At 37.4% G+C, this 20,074-nt stretch overlaps 1 protein-coding gene across 1 annotated transcript in view; it reads left to right on the forward strand.

Moving 5' to 3' along the window:
• Positions 1-20,074, forward strand: part of LOC115210856 (proton myo-inositol cotransporter-like) — a 291,536-nt gene that overhangs the window by 268,509 nt on the left and 2,953 nt on the right. Inside the window, exons 5-8 of the mRNA XM_029779612.2 lie at positions 4,034-4,197; positions 13,092-13,206; positions 14,627-14,868; positions 17,389-17,541. Coding sequence (XP_029635472.1) covers positions 4,034-4,197; positions 13,092-13,206; positions 14,627-14,868; positions 17,389-17,541 — 674 coding nt within the window. The remainder of the gene's footprint in view (positions 1-4,033; positions 4,198-13,091; positions 13,207-14,626; positions 14,869-17,388; positions 17,542-20,074) is intronic.

Here is a 20,074-nt window from a genome sequence, read left to right on the forward strand (position 1 = left end):
TTGGTTGTATGTATTATACAAGTGCATATTATATACAAATAAACATGATATCATTCATGATTATTATAAAAGGATATCATTCATGTATATAGAGAAATTATCTTATTTGTGATTAGAGAGAAATAATATTTTATGGCCAGAATAAATGGATGTTAGTAAAGATTAAGATGGGACAAATGGCAATATACTGTATAGCAGACTCAACCCAAGAGAGATAAAAAGCACATTAAAATAGCAGTGTTGTTGTTGTTGTTACTGATGATGATGATGATGCTGATGTTGCTGTTGAACGAAGCGGTCTTCGTGGGGAAAGTCCGAAACGTGGTTCTTTGCTATTCGTAAGACCCGCAGAAGAAAAAGCAGGTCAACCCCCCCGACACCGAGAGCATCGACGGATGGATGAACGCGCATCCAGGCTCAGCGGTTGCGTAGGAAGTTGGGGACAAGAATCAGGAAGAAAGAGTGAGAGAGAGTTGGAGCGAAAGAGTACAACAGGGGTCGCCACCAGCCCCTGCCGGAGCCTCGTGGAGCTTTAGGTGTTTTCGCTCAATAAACACACACAACGCCTGGTCTGGGAATTGAAACTGCGATCCTCTGACCGCGAGTCCGCTTCCCTAACCATTGGGCCATTGCGCCTCCACTTGATGTTGCTGCTGCCACCAAGAATGCTGAATTGATGTGAGGTTACAGGTCATGCAGAAGACAGAACATTTTGGTACAGCAATGATTTTAAGGAAAGCTTTGTGTATGCAAAGCACAGGGAAAGAAGCAGTAGGGGACCTTTGTCAACTTGTTGACTGCTCCTTAACTGAAATCTCCTGACTGTTCAACATTTATGAGTCTGTGATTCACAAAAATGAAAGAATAATCATTTCGACTATAGACACAAGGCCTGAAATTTGTGGGGAGGGGGACTAGTCGATTATATCAAGACTAATGCTCAACTGGCGCTTATTTTACCAGCCTCAAATGGATTAATGGCAAAGCTGACCTCAGCACGATTTGAACTCAGAACATAAGAGTTGCTGAAGCATGGAACAAACTGCCGGCATCAGTTGTTTGTTGTCGGAGCACTGCATCCTTCAAAACTTCCATGCTTCCTGAGATTTGCCAACACTACACTTGATTTTCTCCCCTCCATACACACGCAAACATGTATCTGACTCACACACTGTTCGCTTTCCAGACATTTGTACATTACTGCATATACTCTATACGCACTTTTGACAAGTTGTAGTGCACCTGAGCACTGTATATAATAATTTCATCATTATTATTATTATTATTATTAGAAAAGCACAAGAAATGTTGGAAAGTATTTTGTCCAGAAATGAGCCTTGTTAGCTTGCTGCCATAATAATCCTTTCTTCTAAAGGCACAAGGTCTGAAATTTTGGAGTAGAGGACTAGTCGAGTACGTCCACCCCTGTGTTTCACTAGTACTTAATTTGTCAACCTTGAAAGGACGAAAGGCAAAGTTGACCTTGGCGGAATTTGAACTCAGAACATAGAGACAGACAAAATGCTGCTAAGCATTTTGCCTGGCATGCTAACGATTCTGCCAACTCACCACCTTTTACTATCATAATAATAATGATAATAATAATAATAATAATAATAATAATAATAATAATAATAATGATGATAATAATAATAATAATAATAATAATAATAATAATAATAATAATAATAATAATAATAATGATAATAATAATAATAATAATGATAATGATAATAATAATAATATAATAATAATAATAATAATAATAATAATAATAATGATGATGATGATGATAACAACAACAATACTAATGGTAGTGATGGCAGTGGTGGTGGAGCAGTCATGGCTTTGGTTCTAGTGGCGGATGGATGGGGTGGTGGTAATAGAGGGAAAAATAATGTTGGCATGGAGATGATGTCAATGGCAGTAATGATTTGGAAAATAACTGCACAATGGGGGATTTATTTCAGTGTTAACACTGGTTAATACAATCGAGTTTAACCATTATTTTGAAGTGAGGTACTGGGAAATATTATTCTGTAAATCACACATTCTTAGCTGTTGGATAAAAGAAAGTTTGGAAAGGCATTAACTGGCATTACTGAACAAGAATGTGGCACAAGTGAATTCAAAGACCCAGTCTTCAACAAGCAATTAATGAGGAAACATAAATTATTATGGGTGTGTGTGTGTGTGTGTGTAGGAGGAGAAACATTTTCGAGCTTTTACAAACCAGATTAAAGGGACATGGAGGAGGACAGAATGGGATTAACGATTACTGATGTGAAATAACCAAAGGTAATCTATGCAATATTGTGGCTGTGTGGTAAGTAGCTTGTTTACCAACCACATGGTTCCGGGTTCAGTCCCACTGCGTGGTACCTTGGGCAAGTGTCTTCTACTATAGCCTCGGGCCGACCAAATTCTTGTGAGTGGATTTGGTAGACGGAAACTGAAAGAAGCCCGTCGTATATATGTATATATATATATATGTATGTGTTTGTGTGTCTGTGTTTGTCCCCCTAGCATTGCTTGACAACCGATGCGGGTGTGTTTATGTCCCCGTTACTTAGCGGTTCGGCAAAGGAGACTGATAGAATAAGTACTGGGCTTACAAAAGAATAAGTCCCGGGGTCGAGTTGCTCGATTAAAGGCGGTGCTCCAGCATGGCCACAGTCAAATGACTGAAACAAGTAAAAGAGTAAAAGAGTAAAAGAGTTACATAAGGCAACAAACAGACAGGATATTTAGCACGCCAGGCAAAATCCTTAGCAGCTTTTTGTCCATCACTACGTTCTGAGTTCAAATTCTGCTGAGGTCAACTTTGCCTTTGTCTTGCACATGCACTTACACACACACACACATACACACACACATACACACACACACACACACATACACACACATACACACACACACACACACACACACGCATGCAGACTATCATGATCACTCTGTTCTATATTTAAGAGATGAGGAATTATGTACATTATTTACATTATTTACATTCAACGGATATTTGTCCTCATCTTGTTTGTTGTTAACCACTATGCCATATGCATTAGGAAGTAAATCCAGCTGGAGAAACCATGTCAAAATGGACATGTAGTCCAGGTAGCTCTTCAGCTGGTCAGCTCCTGTCAAAATGTCCAACTCATGCCAGCATACAAAACGAATACTCTCTTTTACTTGTTTCAGTCATTTGACTGCGGCCATGCTGGAGCACCGCCTTTAGTCGAGCAACTCGACCCCGGGACTTATTCTTTGTAAGCCCAGTACTTATTCTATCGGTCTCTTTTGCCAAACTGCTAAGTGACGGGGACGTAAACACACCTGCATTGGTTGTCAAGCTAGGGGGACAAACACAGACACACAAACATACACACACACATACATATATATGTATATACATATATACGACAGGCTTCTTTCAGTTTCCGTCTACCAAATCCACTCACAAGGCATTGGTCGGCCCGGGGCTATAACAGAAGACACTTGCCCAAGATGCCACGCAGTGGGACTTAACCCGGAACCATGTGGTTGGTTAGCAAGCTACTTACCACACAGCCACTCCTGCGCCTATGTTAAATGTTAAATGATGATATATTTAAAAAATCTTTAAATATTTTGTATATTGTAGAAGTAGTGGAGGCACGTAACTTAGTGGTTAGGGTGTCAGCACCATGATTGTAAGATTGTGGTTTCGATTCCTGGACCGGGCGATGCATTGTGTTCTTGAGCAAAACACTTCATTTCACGTTGCTCCAGTCCACTCAGCTGGCAAAAATGAGTAACACTGCAATGGACTGGCATTCCATCTAGCTGGGGAACACATACGCCATTGGAACCGGGAAACTGGGCCCATGAGCCTGGCTAGGCTTTAAAAGGGCGCATCTATATATTTATTGTAGAAGTGGAAGCAATTTATTGCGTGTGAATTCTAACAACAAAATCTTATGTGGATCCTGGTTCAGAGCCACTGCTGTAGTTCCTAAAACCTTGTTCACTCACAATTTGATGTTTTTATTTTCAGGTACTACAGTGCTACAATTATCCGTATGTCTGGTGTGAAGAGTGATGAAGCTGCCATTTGGTTGTCCGCAGTGACGGCAGCAGTGAACTTCTGCTTCACTCTCGTTGGTTTGTACTTAGTGGAAAAAATTGGGCGCAGAGCTCTAACTCTCGGCAGTTTGCTGGGTAAGTCCATGTTTTAAGAGAATTGCTGCACCACCATAATTGACAAGCATGTTTCACAAAATAAAAAAAAATCAGCAAGAATAACTTTTCTTTTACCTCTTAAAACATCAAAACAATTAATCTTTATATATAAAAGTGAGGTTGTGTGCTGTCTGTCTCCTATGATTTAGATTCCTAACTACTCCCACATTTTGCGGTGCAGTGTAACCAAAACTGGGTATCTTATAGTCGTGATTCATATCGAGCCCTTCTGGGTATTAGCGCGCGTCTACAATGAGTCTACAATTTAAAAAAAATTTACCATCAATTTTTCCCATTTTTAATGCATTTTTGGCATATATAAGGGAAGTAACTCTCTAAAAATTTATTATTAAATCTGAGAACGTAAAAAGCTACAGTAACCCCCCCCCCCCTTTGTGGTTAGCCATATTGAGATGGCTATTATACTTTACATCTCTAAAAATGCTTATATAGTTATTTCCCTTACAAACCCGAGCAACGCCGGACGATACTGCTAGTTACAAATAAAAAAGCAGTGATTTAAGTTTAATTTTTAAATGATCTATATATTAAGCAAGTTAATATTATTTTGTCTATTAAGGTTGCAGTTATTGTCATTTGGTGTCTCTAGTTAGATTTGATCAGGCTGTACCTTTCTTAGCTTTATTCCGACAAACATATCTATATGTGTACAACCATGTACATTTATTTAACTATATGAACTATATTTGGAATACAAGATAATATAACAGATTTTACATATGAATATAATGGATTATTGCAGAAGAATAACCAAGGAAGTATATATGGATTTAAATACTCTCATCAAAAGTAGTAATTTTTAATTTTTAATTTATCTTTCAAACAAACACCATTTTATAATTTTACTTCAAATGTTTTAAAAAAACTATCATTCGATATGTTATACAGAATTCAAATTTTATATCTCTGAAGAGTAGAAGTGTTGTCTATAAATGCTTATCAATATAAGATTTCATTATAGGGACAACTCTTCTGTGAAACGATCGTAAGATGCTTTAAATAATTAATTCAAAACTTTTAAACTGTTATATACATTATATATTTATACTTATAAATATTTACATATATTTTTATACATTTATTTACCATGTCATTCATCACCTTTTCAGCATATGTGTGAGGATAGATGAGGTCAGAACAAGACTGAAAACAATCCGGTAGTTGCCACCTGCAATTGCTTAAAATACTAAAATAATATTAATCCTCAACTAACATTCTTTTTTCATTGCACAATTATTTCTAGTTAGCCATTTAAGACTTTATTAACTCTAACTTAATCATTCCGTACTAATTGAAATTAATATTAGTTATTTTATAACATTATAATCCCATTTAGTTATTTTATACTCATAACTAATTCATATTCATAACTAATTATTCTGTACTAACTATAGCTACAATTGTTTTTTCTGTATTAACTATCATTTCTGTTGTTTATTCTATACTAACTATAGTCACTATTGATTATTTTGTATTAACTATAGTTACAGTTGGTTGTTGTGTACTAACTATGGTGACAATTAGTCTATATTAAATATAGCCACAGTTGGTTATCGCATACTTACTATACAGTTGGTTATTCTACATAAACTATAGTTACTATTCAATATTAACTATAGGCACAGCTGGCTACAGTTTATTTAATTTTGAATAAAGTCATGATTTCATGAATTCACAGATATGAGAATGTCAGTTCAAATACCATATGATGGCCGATGCCAGCACCGCCTTGACTGGCTTCTGTGCCAGTGGCACGTGACCTGCTGTGCTTGAGGAGACCTATTGAGTCAAGTACATCAACATCAAAATAAATATCAAATGGAAATGGTAGTTGTGATACCTGTACTGGTGGCAGGTAAAAAGCACCATCCAAACGTGGCCAATGCCAGCACCGCCTTGACTGGCTTCTGTGCCGGTGGCACGTAAAAAGCACCAACCGATCGTGGCTGCTGCCAGCCTCCCCTGGCACCTGTGCCAGTGGCACGTAAAAAGCACCCACTACACTCTCGGAGTGGTTGGCGTTAGGAAGGGCATCCAGCTGTAGAAACACTCCCAGATCAGACTGGAGCCTGGTGCAGCCTCCTGGCTTCCCAGACCCCGCTCGAACCGTCCAGCCCATGCTGGCATGGAAAATGGACGTTAAACGATGATGATGATGATGATGATGATGATGATTTGATTTGAATCTCTGTGCTTTGAGTTCAAATCCCACTAAAATCAACTCTGCTTTTCATCCTTTCAAGATGAACACCTACCATCCTGGAGCATTAGATTGGCAGATTGGCAGAACATCAAACCAGATACTTCATAGAATGGTTGAACTGAAATCCCACTGTGGCCTACACGGGTGGTTGACTTAATCCATCAACCTATTTTACAGCTTGTGGGCAAGGTTCTTTAATGAAGTTGTGTCTAGCACAAGCATTTGGATCAGACCTCTGATTTGCGGATTCCTCCTTCCCTCTTTTCCACCAGTCTCTGAGGTTCTGTAAAGGGTCATGAGCACTGCTTTCCTTCTTGACAAAATGAAAATATAAATAGTTATTCTGTATCAACTAGACACAGGTATGGTTGTGAGTTAATAGAACAACAATAAGCCTAAACATTATACTGGACTTGCATGGATTGAACCAGCCACCTCTGGCTTAAAGTGATACCATGTGGTTTCATTTCCCAGTTTAATCTGAAACATTTCACTTACACCATAACTAATAAGCCAATGAGGGAAACTTTACACTGTCATTCAACCTACTAGAAATAGTAGTTCATTAGAAGGCAGCGAGCCGGCAGAAACGTTAGCACACCGGGTGAATTGCTTAGTGGTATTTCGTCTACCATTACGTTCTGAGTTCAAATTCCACCGAGGTCAACTTTGCCTTTCATCTTTTCAGGGTCGATAAATTAAGTACCAGTTACGCACTGGGGTTGATATAATTGACTTAATACGTTTGTCTGTCCTTATTTGTCCCCCCTATGTTTAGCCCCTTGTGGGCAATAAAGAAATAAGAAATAGTAGTTCGTCTTCCTTCGGATTATACTCTACAATCTTAAGACAAGAGGGTAATGATTATTATGCTTTTGATCATCCTAGGTATACTCACTAAAGGTAGACCTGGGGCTAAACAACAACAACATCTATTACTTATGGCTTTTGGAAAGATATGAATGTTACAACATTCAATTTATCTTTCCTAAATATTGGTCTAGGGATGGCTGTATGGTTAAGAAGCTTGCTTTGCAAACATGTGGTTTCAGGTTCAGTCCTCCTGCATGGCACCTTGGGCAAGTATCTTCTACTATAACCTCAGGCCGATCAATGTCTTGTCAGTTAATTTGGTAATAGAAAACTGTGAGGAAGCTTCTGTGTGTGTGTGTCACCACTGCTTCACAATTGGTATTGGCTTGTATACATCTCCATAACTTAGTAGTTTGGCAAAAGAGACTGATACAATAAGTACTAGGGCTGAATTGTCCATTCAAACCCTTAAATATGGTACCCCAGCATGGCCACAGTTCATTGACCGAAACAAGTTAAAGATTAAAGATATATCTACCATTAACTCTAATTATAACTCTATTGCTATACATTATTGGTTATGTATAGCATAGCATACCTATAACCTTAATTTCTATTTTGTACCTATGACAGCTAAAACTGGACTGCACCAACTATAGCTACAATCAGTTATTTCATAGTATATACAATATATATAACAACTATGAACATAATTGCTTTTATTGTACCAACAATAGCTAGAATGGATTTTCGCTATATTCACAATTATTCATCTTATACGAACTGTAGCTGGAATTGGCAAATGTAAGCTAGATCTATTTTATTTCTGTTTTATGCACTTTATTTTAGATATTTCATCACTATGTCTGAGAAACTGCAATATCTTTAGAGCTTACATACTGTTAAACAAGACACCATATTTAATCTCTATAGAGAATTTCCGGAAATAGATTTTGTTTGGCAAATACATGCTAAGTTGTACCAAACAATCTGAAGTATTATGTCTAAAGAACAAATTGTATACAACATTTTTCACCAATTCTAACGTCTTTTAACTTGTTATCTGTAGAGTAATGTCTTTTTATTTCCAACGTCTTCTAAAATAAAGTAAAAATGGTTCTATATAGCTCTTTTATTGATTTATTTCTCCCTTCATCTACCACCTACTCTTGTTCTCTTTGTTGTATTTCATAAATTTAAGATTATCTCGTAGTAAAATCACTTTCCAAGCCTAATTAATTTTTCTCCTGATAAAATATACTTGATGAAAGCTACTTCAAATCTGAATAGCAATCTGAAATAGTTTCTATCTTACCTGATTGTCTCTGCTGCTTTATGTCTATAAGTGAGCATAAAACTCTATGTCACTTGCTGCAATCTGCCTACTTTCCTTCTACACTTACCCTCACATACAATTTTATTTTATCGTATCACAGTGTTTCTCTATCAATTTCATCCAATTTATATTCTGTAGAATATTGCAATTTTCTGTATTTCACTCGATTCCATACTTACAGACACCATTCAACGACTCGTTCTCTTTAATAGCTTCAGTCAGCTGGAGTCTGCCGCATATTTCTCTACTTCCCTTTACTCTCGGTTTTCTGTAAAAGAACATACAAAAGGGTCATTGCTTGGATAATTAAATTGAAAATGAAGTAAAAGAAGGCTGATTTTTTTTCTCCTTTTCATCTTTTATTTCACAGTTGAACAACTCTGCACACATTAAAATGTTTCTTTTGAAGTGGAGCAAATATTGTAATAAAAACATAAATGGAAATAATAGATACCTGGATCAAAGAGACACACTCTGTTATTGTTAATACTTAAAATAATTTATCACATTTATAGAATAGCATATTATAGGATACATGCTTATCATATATTATGGCTACTAAGATATATTTGTGGTAAGGAGAAAGGGTGGGGAGTCAGAAAGAAATTAATTATGAGAGGGGCAGTGTAGGAGTTGTAAAAAAGAGAAATCAAAGGTTGAGAGAGGTGACAAGAGAGAAGAGTCAGGAGAGTCAGAATAAGGAAGAGGATGCTTCATTTTGTTGACTCTTCTCTCTACTAGCATAGCTAGAGTGTGCTGCCCAGGGCGGCCCTTCCGTTTGCAGCCCCTGGACCCCACAAAAAACATTTATTGCCTACAGTAATAGCCTACAACAGGATGAAAAGTGCCACTCCCTTTAAAAGTGCCACCCAGGGTCCCCTAGCTACACCAGTGCTTCTCTCTAGTGAACTGCAAGAGAAGTAAGTCAGAACTGTAAAATCAATTTTGGTTTGCTTATGCTTCCTGAAAAAAACTGATATAATAATGTTACATAGACTATGTTTGATTGAGTGTTCCACAGTAATTGTTTGACAAGGAACATTTTATAGTAAATGCTTGACAGTATGAGTTTGACAGAGTAAATTGTCAGTAGTAAACATTTGACATAATTAATTGTTGACAGTAAATATTTAACAATAAATGTTTAATGCAGTAACTGCTTTGCAGTAAATATTCACTAGTAGCTCTTTATTAGTGTTTGATAAAGAAAATGTTCAAAAAGAAATAGTTTACGAATAAAAATTTGGTTAACAATATATAACAATATATGTATTTGAAGAAATAAATGTTTGACAGTAACTATTTGACAGTATATATGTGGAAGGGTAAATGTTTGACAGAGATGTTGGACAGTCTTGATGTTTAATAGAGTAAATGTTCAATTGTGTAGATGTTTCACAGTAAATATTTGATAGGACAATATTTGAAATAATTGTCTACTGATAAATGTAAATTTTTTTATAGTAATTGCTTCATAAAGGAAATGTTCAATAGTAAATTATTAACAAATTAACAAATATCGCCATCATCATCATAAGAATCTGACAATAAATTGTTTGTTAGAGCAATTGATTGAAAATATATATGCATGACAGTAAATATTTGTCAGAGTAAATATTTGATGGGATAAATATTTGACAATAAATGATTGACAATCAATATATTTGTTAAATGATTGACTTTGACAATAGATGTTTAATGTAAATGAGAAAGTGCATTTGTCAGCAATTGTGTGAAAGACTAAATCATACATAATAAATTTTATAAGATTAAATTCTCAACTAAGTGAATGTTTGACAGAGTAAATTTTGACATGCAAGATGGTATCAAAAGGTTTTAGGACTAGTTATGTTTAATAAAAAGTAATTTATTTACCTAGATTTTAATACTGGTCCCAGCATTCCTGCTACTTTTGGAATCCACCCTGGAAGTTGTTTTCCATAAGCAAGTTGAGGACTGCCAGCCTCGTCTGGCACCTGTGTCGGTGGCACATAAAAAACACCATCCAAGCGTGGCCGTCTGCCAGCCTCGTCTGGCACCTGTGTCGGTGGCACATAAAATCACCCACTACACTCTCGGAGTGGTTGGCGTTAGGAAGGGCATCCAGCTGTAGAAACACTGCCAGATCTGACTGGCCTGGTGCAGCCTTCTGGCTTGCCAGACCCCAGTTGAACCGTCCAACCCATGCTAGCATGGAAAGCGGACGTTAAACGATTCTGGATCTCAACAAGTGTTAAAACAGTGATGTTTGAGCTGCATTTTCATCTTGAGAAAGAGATAGAAGTCCACAGGTGTTAAATCTGGTGAACAGGGCAGGTACAGAAGTGATACCATGTTAGAGTTCTATATTTAAGAGATGAGGAATTATGTACATTATTTACATTTGATGGATATTTGTCCTCGTCATTACCACAACGTTTCAGGTGATATACCCTCCAGCCTTCTTCAGGTGTCTTGGGGAAATTTCGAATCTGGGTCCTCATTCCTAAGGTATTTTTTGATTATTGCTATTATTATTATTATTATTATTATTATTATTATCATTATTATTATTATTATTATCGTTATTGTTATTGTTCAGGTCATTGCTTGGAATCAAACTTGGAATCTTGAGGTTAGTAGCCCGTGCTCTTAACTGCAAGATTCCGAGTTCAATTCCAAGCAGTGACCTGAACAACAACAATAACAATAATAATAACATTGAAAAATTGAGAACCCAGGTTTGAAATTTCCCCAAGACACCTGATGAAGGCTGGAGGGTATATCAGCTGAAACATTGTGTTAACAACAAACAAGATGAGGACAAATATCCGTCGAATGTAAATAATGATACCATGTTGTTTTTGGCAAGAAACTCGCAAATGAGGAGATCTCATTGGCAGGATACATTGTCATTGTGAAGAATCCAATTCTTCACACTCCACAGATCTGGTCATTTTTACTAAATGTCCACCCTGAAATGCTTCAAGACATTGTTGATTGTCCTCTGACAATTCTCATGCACAACCTGATGAATTTTCTTCACATTTCCAGGGGTGATGCTCATGGCAGGTCTTCCAGATTGCTTATCATTTTCAAGAGACATTCTTCTGCTTTTGAACTACCTGTGCCACTCAAAACATTGTGTATGACTCATTGACTCATTGCCATAAGCCTGCTGAAACATGCTCAATATCTCTAGCAGACTGCCCAAGTTTAAGGTGAAGTTTCACATTGAATTTGTTTCTGTCTGTGACAGAATTACAAACTGCAGCATACACGTGATCACAAAAAAAAAAATTTCACAACTCAGGCGTAGAAGTGGCTGTGTGGTAAATAGCTTGCTTACCAACCACATGGTTCTGGGTTCAGTCCCACTGCGTGGCATCTTGGGCAAGTGTCTTCTACTATAGCCTCGGGCCGACCAAAGCCTTGTGAGTGGATTTGGTAGACGGAAACTGAAAGAAGCCTGTCGTATATATGTATATATGTGTGTGTATGTGTATACGTTTGTGTGTTTGTGTTTGTCCTCCTCAACATCGCATGACAACCGATGCTGGTGTGTTTACATCCCCGTAACTTAGCGGTTCAGCAAAAGAGACTGTTAGACTAAGAAGTAGGCTTACAAAGAATAAGTCCTGGGGTCGATTTGTTCGACTAAAAAAAAAAAAGGCAGTGCTCCAACATGGCCACAGTCAAATTACTGAAACTAATAAAAGAGTAACTTCCAAAGTAAACATAGTGATGTCACTTGATACACTGCCTCATGAATGTCGCTGCTAGCTCTCACTGCACATGCAACTCTGTACTGCCATCCGTTAGCACAGAACTAGTCTGGGAACTTTTTGATATCACCTCGTACTGAATATTTGTCAGAGAATACCATTCATATACTGTGTTAACATGGATCCCCTAATATTTGACAGAGTAAATATAATCCACAGATTGCCAGAACTAACATTGTTTCCTAATAATAATCTTTATATATATTTAGATTAACATAACTTAGTGAAACTCGAAAAATTATTGCATTTCACTTGTGCAGAGTCACGACCAAATTTATCTAATGGCATATTTTATAACATAATCTTTATATATAAAAGTGAAGTTGTGTGTCTGTCTCCTACGATTTAGATTCCTAACTACTCCCACATTATAGTCGTGATTCATATCGAGCCCTTCTGGGTATTAGCACGCATCTACGATGAGTCTACGATTTAAAAAAAAAATTGCCATCAATTTTTTCCATTTTAATGCATTTTTTCGCTATTATATAAGGGAAGTAACTCTCTAAAAATGTGTACGATGAATCAACGATTTAAAAAAAAATTACCATCATTTTTTTTCCATTTTTAATGCATTTTCTTTTGCTATTTTTTGGCTATAACTCTCTAAAAATGCTTATATAGTTACTTCCCTTACAAACCCGAGCAACGCCGGGCGATACTGTTAGTGAACAATAAAACCATTAATGTATTGCCAAAATGCCAGCACAACTCACTCGCTAATAATCTTTTTCAGGTGCTGTGATCAGTTTAGCATGGCTGGCTGTTGGTTTCTATCTTTCTTCTGAAAACACTCCAGCCGTTAATTTTGTTGAACCTGTAGCAGTGGAAACCTCTTGCGCTGCACACAAGTAAGTACTTTCTGATCAATGTCATCTTCTTACTGTCTTTCTGATCATCATCATTATGATGTTAAGCATCAACACCATTATTATTATTATTATTATTATTATTATTATTATTATCATTATCATTATCATTATCATTATCATTATTATTACTGTTATTATTATTATTCAGTAGTTTTATTTTTATAGCGTGCTTTCACTTCACTACCGAGTGCAGCACTGTGTACCTTGGGTATGTGCTGTGATTTGTTGTGATGCTCTGATGGTTATGTATTGAAAGTGTTTTGCATAGGATATGTGCAGTGCCAAGTAGTACAATTTTATTATTATTATTATTACTTTTTTTTTCTTCTTTCAAATTTGCTTCCATTTCTTGCCGAGTGTCTTCCTGACTCCTAGGGCAAAGAAATTCATAGTATACATTGGTAGGCCATTAAACCAAACTCAATAGTTCGTTCATTTTTTAATTTATTTTTTTTTTTTTAAGTTAAATTAAAATACATGAGCAGCAACAGTTCTCACATCGACAATGCTCTTCTCAATACGTGTGATGTACCAGTTAAGACAATCTTTTGCACTTCTTGCAGGGATGGTAAGCCAGGGATCATTCTCATATAATTTTCGGTTCCCTTCTTGATCATTCCTAGTGCTCCTACGATCACTGGTATTGTAACCACCTTGAGATGCCACATTTTCTCAATTTCAATGAGCAGGTCTTTATATTTTCTGAGCTTGTCAAACTCTTTCGCTGAGATATTATGATCACAGGGGATGCTTATGTCGATCAATAAGCAAACTTTATTGTTTTGGTCTTTCACAACAATATCTGGTTTATTGGCTTTGATGGTTCGGTCTGTATGTACTGGAAAGTCCCACAGAATGGTTACATTTTCTCCTTCAGTTACAGCCTCAGGGTGGTGATTATACCACTTGTCGGCAGTTTTGATATTGTAATGCCGACTTATTAGCCAGTGTAGATATTGGCCAACTCTGTCATGTCTTAATTTATACTCCACTGGTGCTAAGACTTTACATCCAGAGATTAGGTGGTCCACTGTTTCAATCATGTCATTGCAGAATTGGCATTTTTATTATTATTATTATTATTAGTATTATAATTAAAGACATCGCACAGTATGCAATATCGTGAGGTTGTTGATAGATGTTGTGTCTACAGGGGGTTTGCACTGTTTGTCAAGTCACAACAAGGACCTCAGACAGACAGTACTTTACGCAATAAGCAATTTTACAAAGTTGTCATTTATACTTGCTTGCAAGTTATGGTCAAGTTTTGAGCATCTCTCTCTCCCTCTCACACACACCACACACACACTTCCTGTATGTATGTGTGTGTGTGTTGTGTAAAGATATGTATATGTGTATAACTAAACGTATATATTTCAAATGCTTTTTTTTTTTGCAGAAACTGTAACCAGTGCATGCGTGACTTATACTGTGGTTATTGCTACATGGATACTTTCCGAGGTTCAGTCAATAGCTCCTGTTTACCAGCAGATTATGATAACCCTTGGTTATCAACCAAAGGCCGCTGCAATTCTACCTACTTACCTGGGAAACTTACCTGGGCTTATGACTACTGTCCTACACCATATGCCTGGATGCCCATGGTTGGATTAGTTCTTTATCTTGTTTTCTTTGCTCCAGGTATGGTACCACTCTTTGACTAGCTTGTATTACTTTCCATTGTGCTTGCTTCTAAAGTAGCAATCTACTGTGTTGTGTAGTGGTGCAGTGGTTATGTTAGCATAGTTGTGTGGGGGATGTAGTAGTGTTGTGGTGTGCTATGTTAGCTGCAATTGTGTGTTGTTTGTTCCTTCTCGAGCCATGCCTGGCTCATAAGGGCCAGTTTCCTGGTTTCCTTGGTGTATAGGTTCCCCACCTGGACGGGACGCCGGTCCATCGCAGGTGAGCTGCAAGATGCAGGAGGAAAGAGTGAAAGTTGTGGTGAAAGAGTCAGCAGAAGTTTCGCCATTACCTTCTGCCGGAGCCGCGTGGAGCTTAGGTGTTTTGCTCATAAACACACACATCGTCCGGTCTGAGATTCGAACCCGCAATCCCTCGACCGCGAGTCCACTGCTCTAACCACTAGGCCATGTGTCTCCACAATTGTGTAGTGATGTATTGGCTGTAGTAAGTGGTGCATTGAATTGGCTGTAGTATGGATGGGATGTGTTGGTGTGATAGTGTTGTGGTGTATTGCATTAGCTGTGTGAAGGCACATGGCTTAGTGGTTATTTGACTCACTATAATAAGGCCGTGAGTTCGATTCCTGGTGACATGTTGTGTCCTTGAGCAAGACACTTCGTTTCACTTTGCTCCAGTTCACTCAGCTGGCAAAAATGTGTTACACCTGTAATTTAAAAGGGCCAGCCTTGTCACATAATGTGTCATGCTGAGTCTCCTTGGGAAATACATTAAGAATAAATATGTCTGTGGAGTACTCAGCCACTTACATGTTAATCTCACAAGCAAGCTGTTCCATTGATCGGATTAAGAGGAACCCTTGTCATTGTAATTGATGGAGTACCTATTTCTTTACTACCCACAAGGGGCTAAACACAGAGGAGACAAACAAGGACCGACAAATGGATTAGGTCGATTACATCGATCCCAGTGCGTAACTGGTACTTAATTTATCGACCCTGAAAGGATGAAAGGCAAAGTCGGCCTCGGCGGAATTTGAACTCAGAACGTAGCGGTGACGAAATTTCGCCCGGCGTGCTAACGTTTCTGCCAGCTCGCCGCCTTAACTGATGGAGTACCGGTTAGTAACATAGTGTAGTGGTGTGTTGGTAGCAGTATTATAGTGGTGTGTTAAGTCTGTTGTAGAAGTGAGTCTGTGGTAGTGTGGCAGTCTCTTATGTTGACTGTAGTAATGTTGGCTGCAGTAGTATTGTGTTGCTGTAGTTGTGTGGAAGTGTGTTGGTTGTAGTACTGTAGTGGTGTGTTGTTTTATTACATTATTAAACATTTACTGGTAAATTTGTGTGATAATAATACAGACTTCTTATAAGGGGATAATAATGATCTCAGGTATACATTAGCACAGATCTCATAGGATAGAACAGATCACAGATCTCATAGGATAGAATAGAACAAGGCGGCAAGCTGGCAGAAACGTTAACACGCTGGGCGAAATGCTTAGCGGTATTTCGTCTGTCTTTACGTTCTGAGTTCAAATTCTGCCAAGGTCAACTTTGCCTTTCATCCTTTCGGGGTTGATTAAATAAGTACCATTTATGTGCTGGGGTCAATATAATCGACTTAATCCGTTTGTCTGTCCTTGTTTGTCCTCCCTGTGTTTAGCCCCTTGTGGGTAGTAAAGAAATAGGTATTTCCTCTGTCTTTACGTTCTGAGTTCAAATTCTGCCGAGGTCGACTTTGCCTTTCATCCTTTCGGGGTTGATTAAGTAAGTACCATTTATGCGCTGGGGTCAATATAATTGACTTAATCCCTTTGTCTGTCCTTGTTTGTCCCCTCTGTGTGTAGCCCCTTGTGGGCAGTAAAGAAATAAGAATAGATCACAGTTGGAGATGATATTAAAGACCTCAAATAAGAAGGTACCAAAGATTTCAGGTGAGTAACATTATAAGCCATCAGTTATATGAAGGGGTTGGGGCTGAAAAGTTCCTGGCTTTGGGTCAAAGAAAATACAGGAGGATCGGTTAATTATGATTTTATTCAACATATTCCCCTCTCAGATTCACACACTGCAGTGATCTTTCAGTTTCTCTAAGCCCTGTAAAAGAACTGGAAAGGTTGGGCCTCAGCCAGGCCTTTTGCGATACCCTTAATGCCAGCAACTTTATTGCACTCACTCGTATATAACTGTGTTGCCAACACAGTAATATATAATGGATATCTCATACAAGAATTTGCTCTAAGTAATCCTAAATGATACTGCATATGAACTATGATATTAACACTCAACATTGAGTGACAGTCTAGTTTGGGGATAGTAAAGTGAAAGTGGTTAGAGAGCTGCACTCAACTCTGAGTGGCAGCTCTGTTACTAAGTAATAAAGCATTAGAGCTGCCTTGATTTCTGAATATTTTTTCTGGTTTTACAATTGAAACAAGTTTAGGTTCTAACATATAAGACTGGTAAGAAATCTTTTAATATGAATAAATGCTGAAAATTATATTGCTTTCTGATATTGCAGGAATGGGTCCTATGCCATGGACCATTAATTCTGAGATCTACCCATTGTGGGCACGAAGTACTGGCAATGCAGCAGGCACTTTTACTAACTGGTTTACCAATTTGATTGTGTCAATGTCTTTCCTTAGTCTGACAGAAGTTCTTACAAGACATGGCAAGTTTCCAATTCCATTTCTACATTTCTCCTTTAAATTCCTTCCTTTCATGCCAACATATTCACCCAATAAACATTTTTCAAACTTCAGAGAAGATTTTGCTAAAATGTTTTCCTTTGAAGTATATTGGATACAGCCTTAAACTTTCATTTATATGTGTATATTAATCCTTCAAGTAGAATTTCTCTTTGTTTCCATATGGAAATACAAAAATCAAATCTCAAGTAAATTTTACTCTTATCTTTGAGGCAACTCTGTTAATCAAAGCTTTTTATCACCAACTTCTAAAAAGAAGCAAGAGATGTACTTATCAAAAGTACATCTTATCAAAGCAACAGTGTCTTCTCAGTAATCCCTACAGAAGGAAAATACATTTGATCTCTGGCATCTCAGCACTTTGTCTGCTTTTACCCACTAACTTCCTACACTCTGATCTACTATCAATAACTAATTCAAAACTCTGTTAATGTGTTTGCTTTTATATTCTCTTCATATATAAACCATTACACATGTACTTACTATTTAAAACAATGATGTATAACAACGGTTCAACCAAAGTATATAAATAAGTAGATTGTTAGATAATTAGCTAAACCCAAACTTATTTATTTTGTGATATTGCATTTCTTCATGTTTTCAGTTCAAATTTTTCACTGAGACTGACTGTGTCTTTTACAATCTCCAAATTCAATGAAATGCAAATCAGTCAAATCCTGTAGTTGAAATAATCAATTTTATTTCTTACCATAAATTTAGCCTTTGCCTCCAGTAGAAATCAATATTATTATTATTATTATTATTATTATTTATTATTATTATTATTATTATTATTATTATCATCATTATTATTATTATCATCATTATTATATTATCATCATCATCATCATTATTATTATTATTATTATTATTATTATTATTATTAATTATTATTATTATTATTATTATTATCATCATCATCATCATTATTATTATTATATATTATTATTATTATTATTATTATTATTATTATTACCTCTGCCTTCACTAAGGCAGAGGTATTGTTTTCAGTTCAGTTTGTTTGTTTGTCCCATGGACAAGATATCTCAAGAACCGCTGGATGGATTCAGATGAAACTTTCAGGGATGTTTGGCCCCATGACAGATTAGATTTTGGGATTGATCTGGTACCAGACAAAGATTTGGGATTATTTTTCCTGTTTTCTTACTTAGTTTTCTTGAGAGCTGTCAGGTTCATTTTTAGTATTCTCATTTGTGAGAACAGTCGAGTTTATTTCAGATATTCTCATTTCTAAAAATCATCTCTGGCTAATTGTTGAGAGGACGTTGGTCATCTCTGGCTAATTGTTGTATTGTACTATATATTCTATGTTTTGTAAAATGACACTTTAAGGAACTTTTTTAAGTACTACCGGATTACTTGAATCCATATATGTGTGTGTGTGTGTATATATATGTGTGTGTATATATATGTGTGTGTATATATATGTGTGTGTATATATATATATATATATATATATATATATATCTTCCTTCTTGTGACACTTGGGAAGACCTGTTGAGGCAAGTGAAAATCAAAATCAAAACAAATCAAAATAGATGAACATCAATGGAATCTGTATCTTTGTGGTACCAGTGCCGGTGGCACACACTTTGTGGTACCAGTGCCGGTGGCACACAAGAGAACCACCCAATTGTGGCCGTAGCCAGTTCCGCATCGACCGGCCTCCGTGCTGTGGGCACGTAACAAACACCATCCGATCATGGCCGTTCGCCAGCCTCATCTGGCACCTGTGTCGGTGGCACATAAAAACACCTTCCGAAGACCCGGCAAGACTAGTCAGTCCACCTGTGCATACCTTCCTTCTTGTGACACTTGTGAAGACCGGTTGAGGCAAGTGAAAATCAAATCAAATCAAAATAGACAAAATAGATGAACATCAATGGAATTTGTATCTTGTGGTACCAGTGCCTGTGGCACACAAGAAATCCATTAGTGCTGTAGTCAGTGCGGTGGGCACATGACAAACACCATCCGATCGTGGCCGTTCGCCAGGCTCATCTAGCACCTGTGTCGGTGGCACATAAAAACACCATCCGAAGACCCGGCAAGACTAGTCAGGCCATAACCCATGGCCCCTACCTGGGACGTAGTCAGTCCACCTGTGCATACCTTCCTTCTTGTGACACTTGTGAAGACCTGTTGAGGCAAGTGAAAATCAAAACAAATCAAAATAGATGAACATCAATGGAATTTGTATCTTTGTGGTACGTGGCACACAAGAAAACCATCCGAACGTGGCCGTAGCCAGTACCGCATCGACTGGCCTCCGTGCTGTGGGCACGTAACAAGCACCATCCGATCATGGCCGTTTGCCAGCCTCATCTGGCACCTGTGTCGGTGGCACATAAAAACACCATCCGAGCGTGGCCGTCTGCCAGCCTCGTCTGGCACCTATGTCGGTGGCACATAAAAAACACCATCCGAGCGTGGCCGTTTGCCAGCCTCGTCTGACACCTGTGTCGGTGGCACATA

Source organism: Octopus sinensis, linkage group LG4 (assembly GCF_006345805.1).
Source record: "Octopus sinensis linkage group LG4, ASM634580v1, whole genome shotgun sequence".
Lineage (NCBI taxonomy): Eukaryota > Metazoa > Mollusca > Cephalopoda > Octopoda > Octopodidae > Octopus > Octopus sinensis.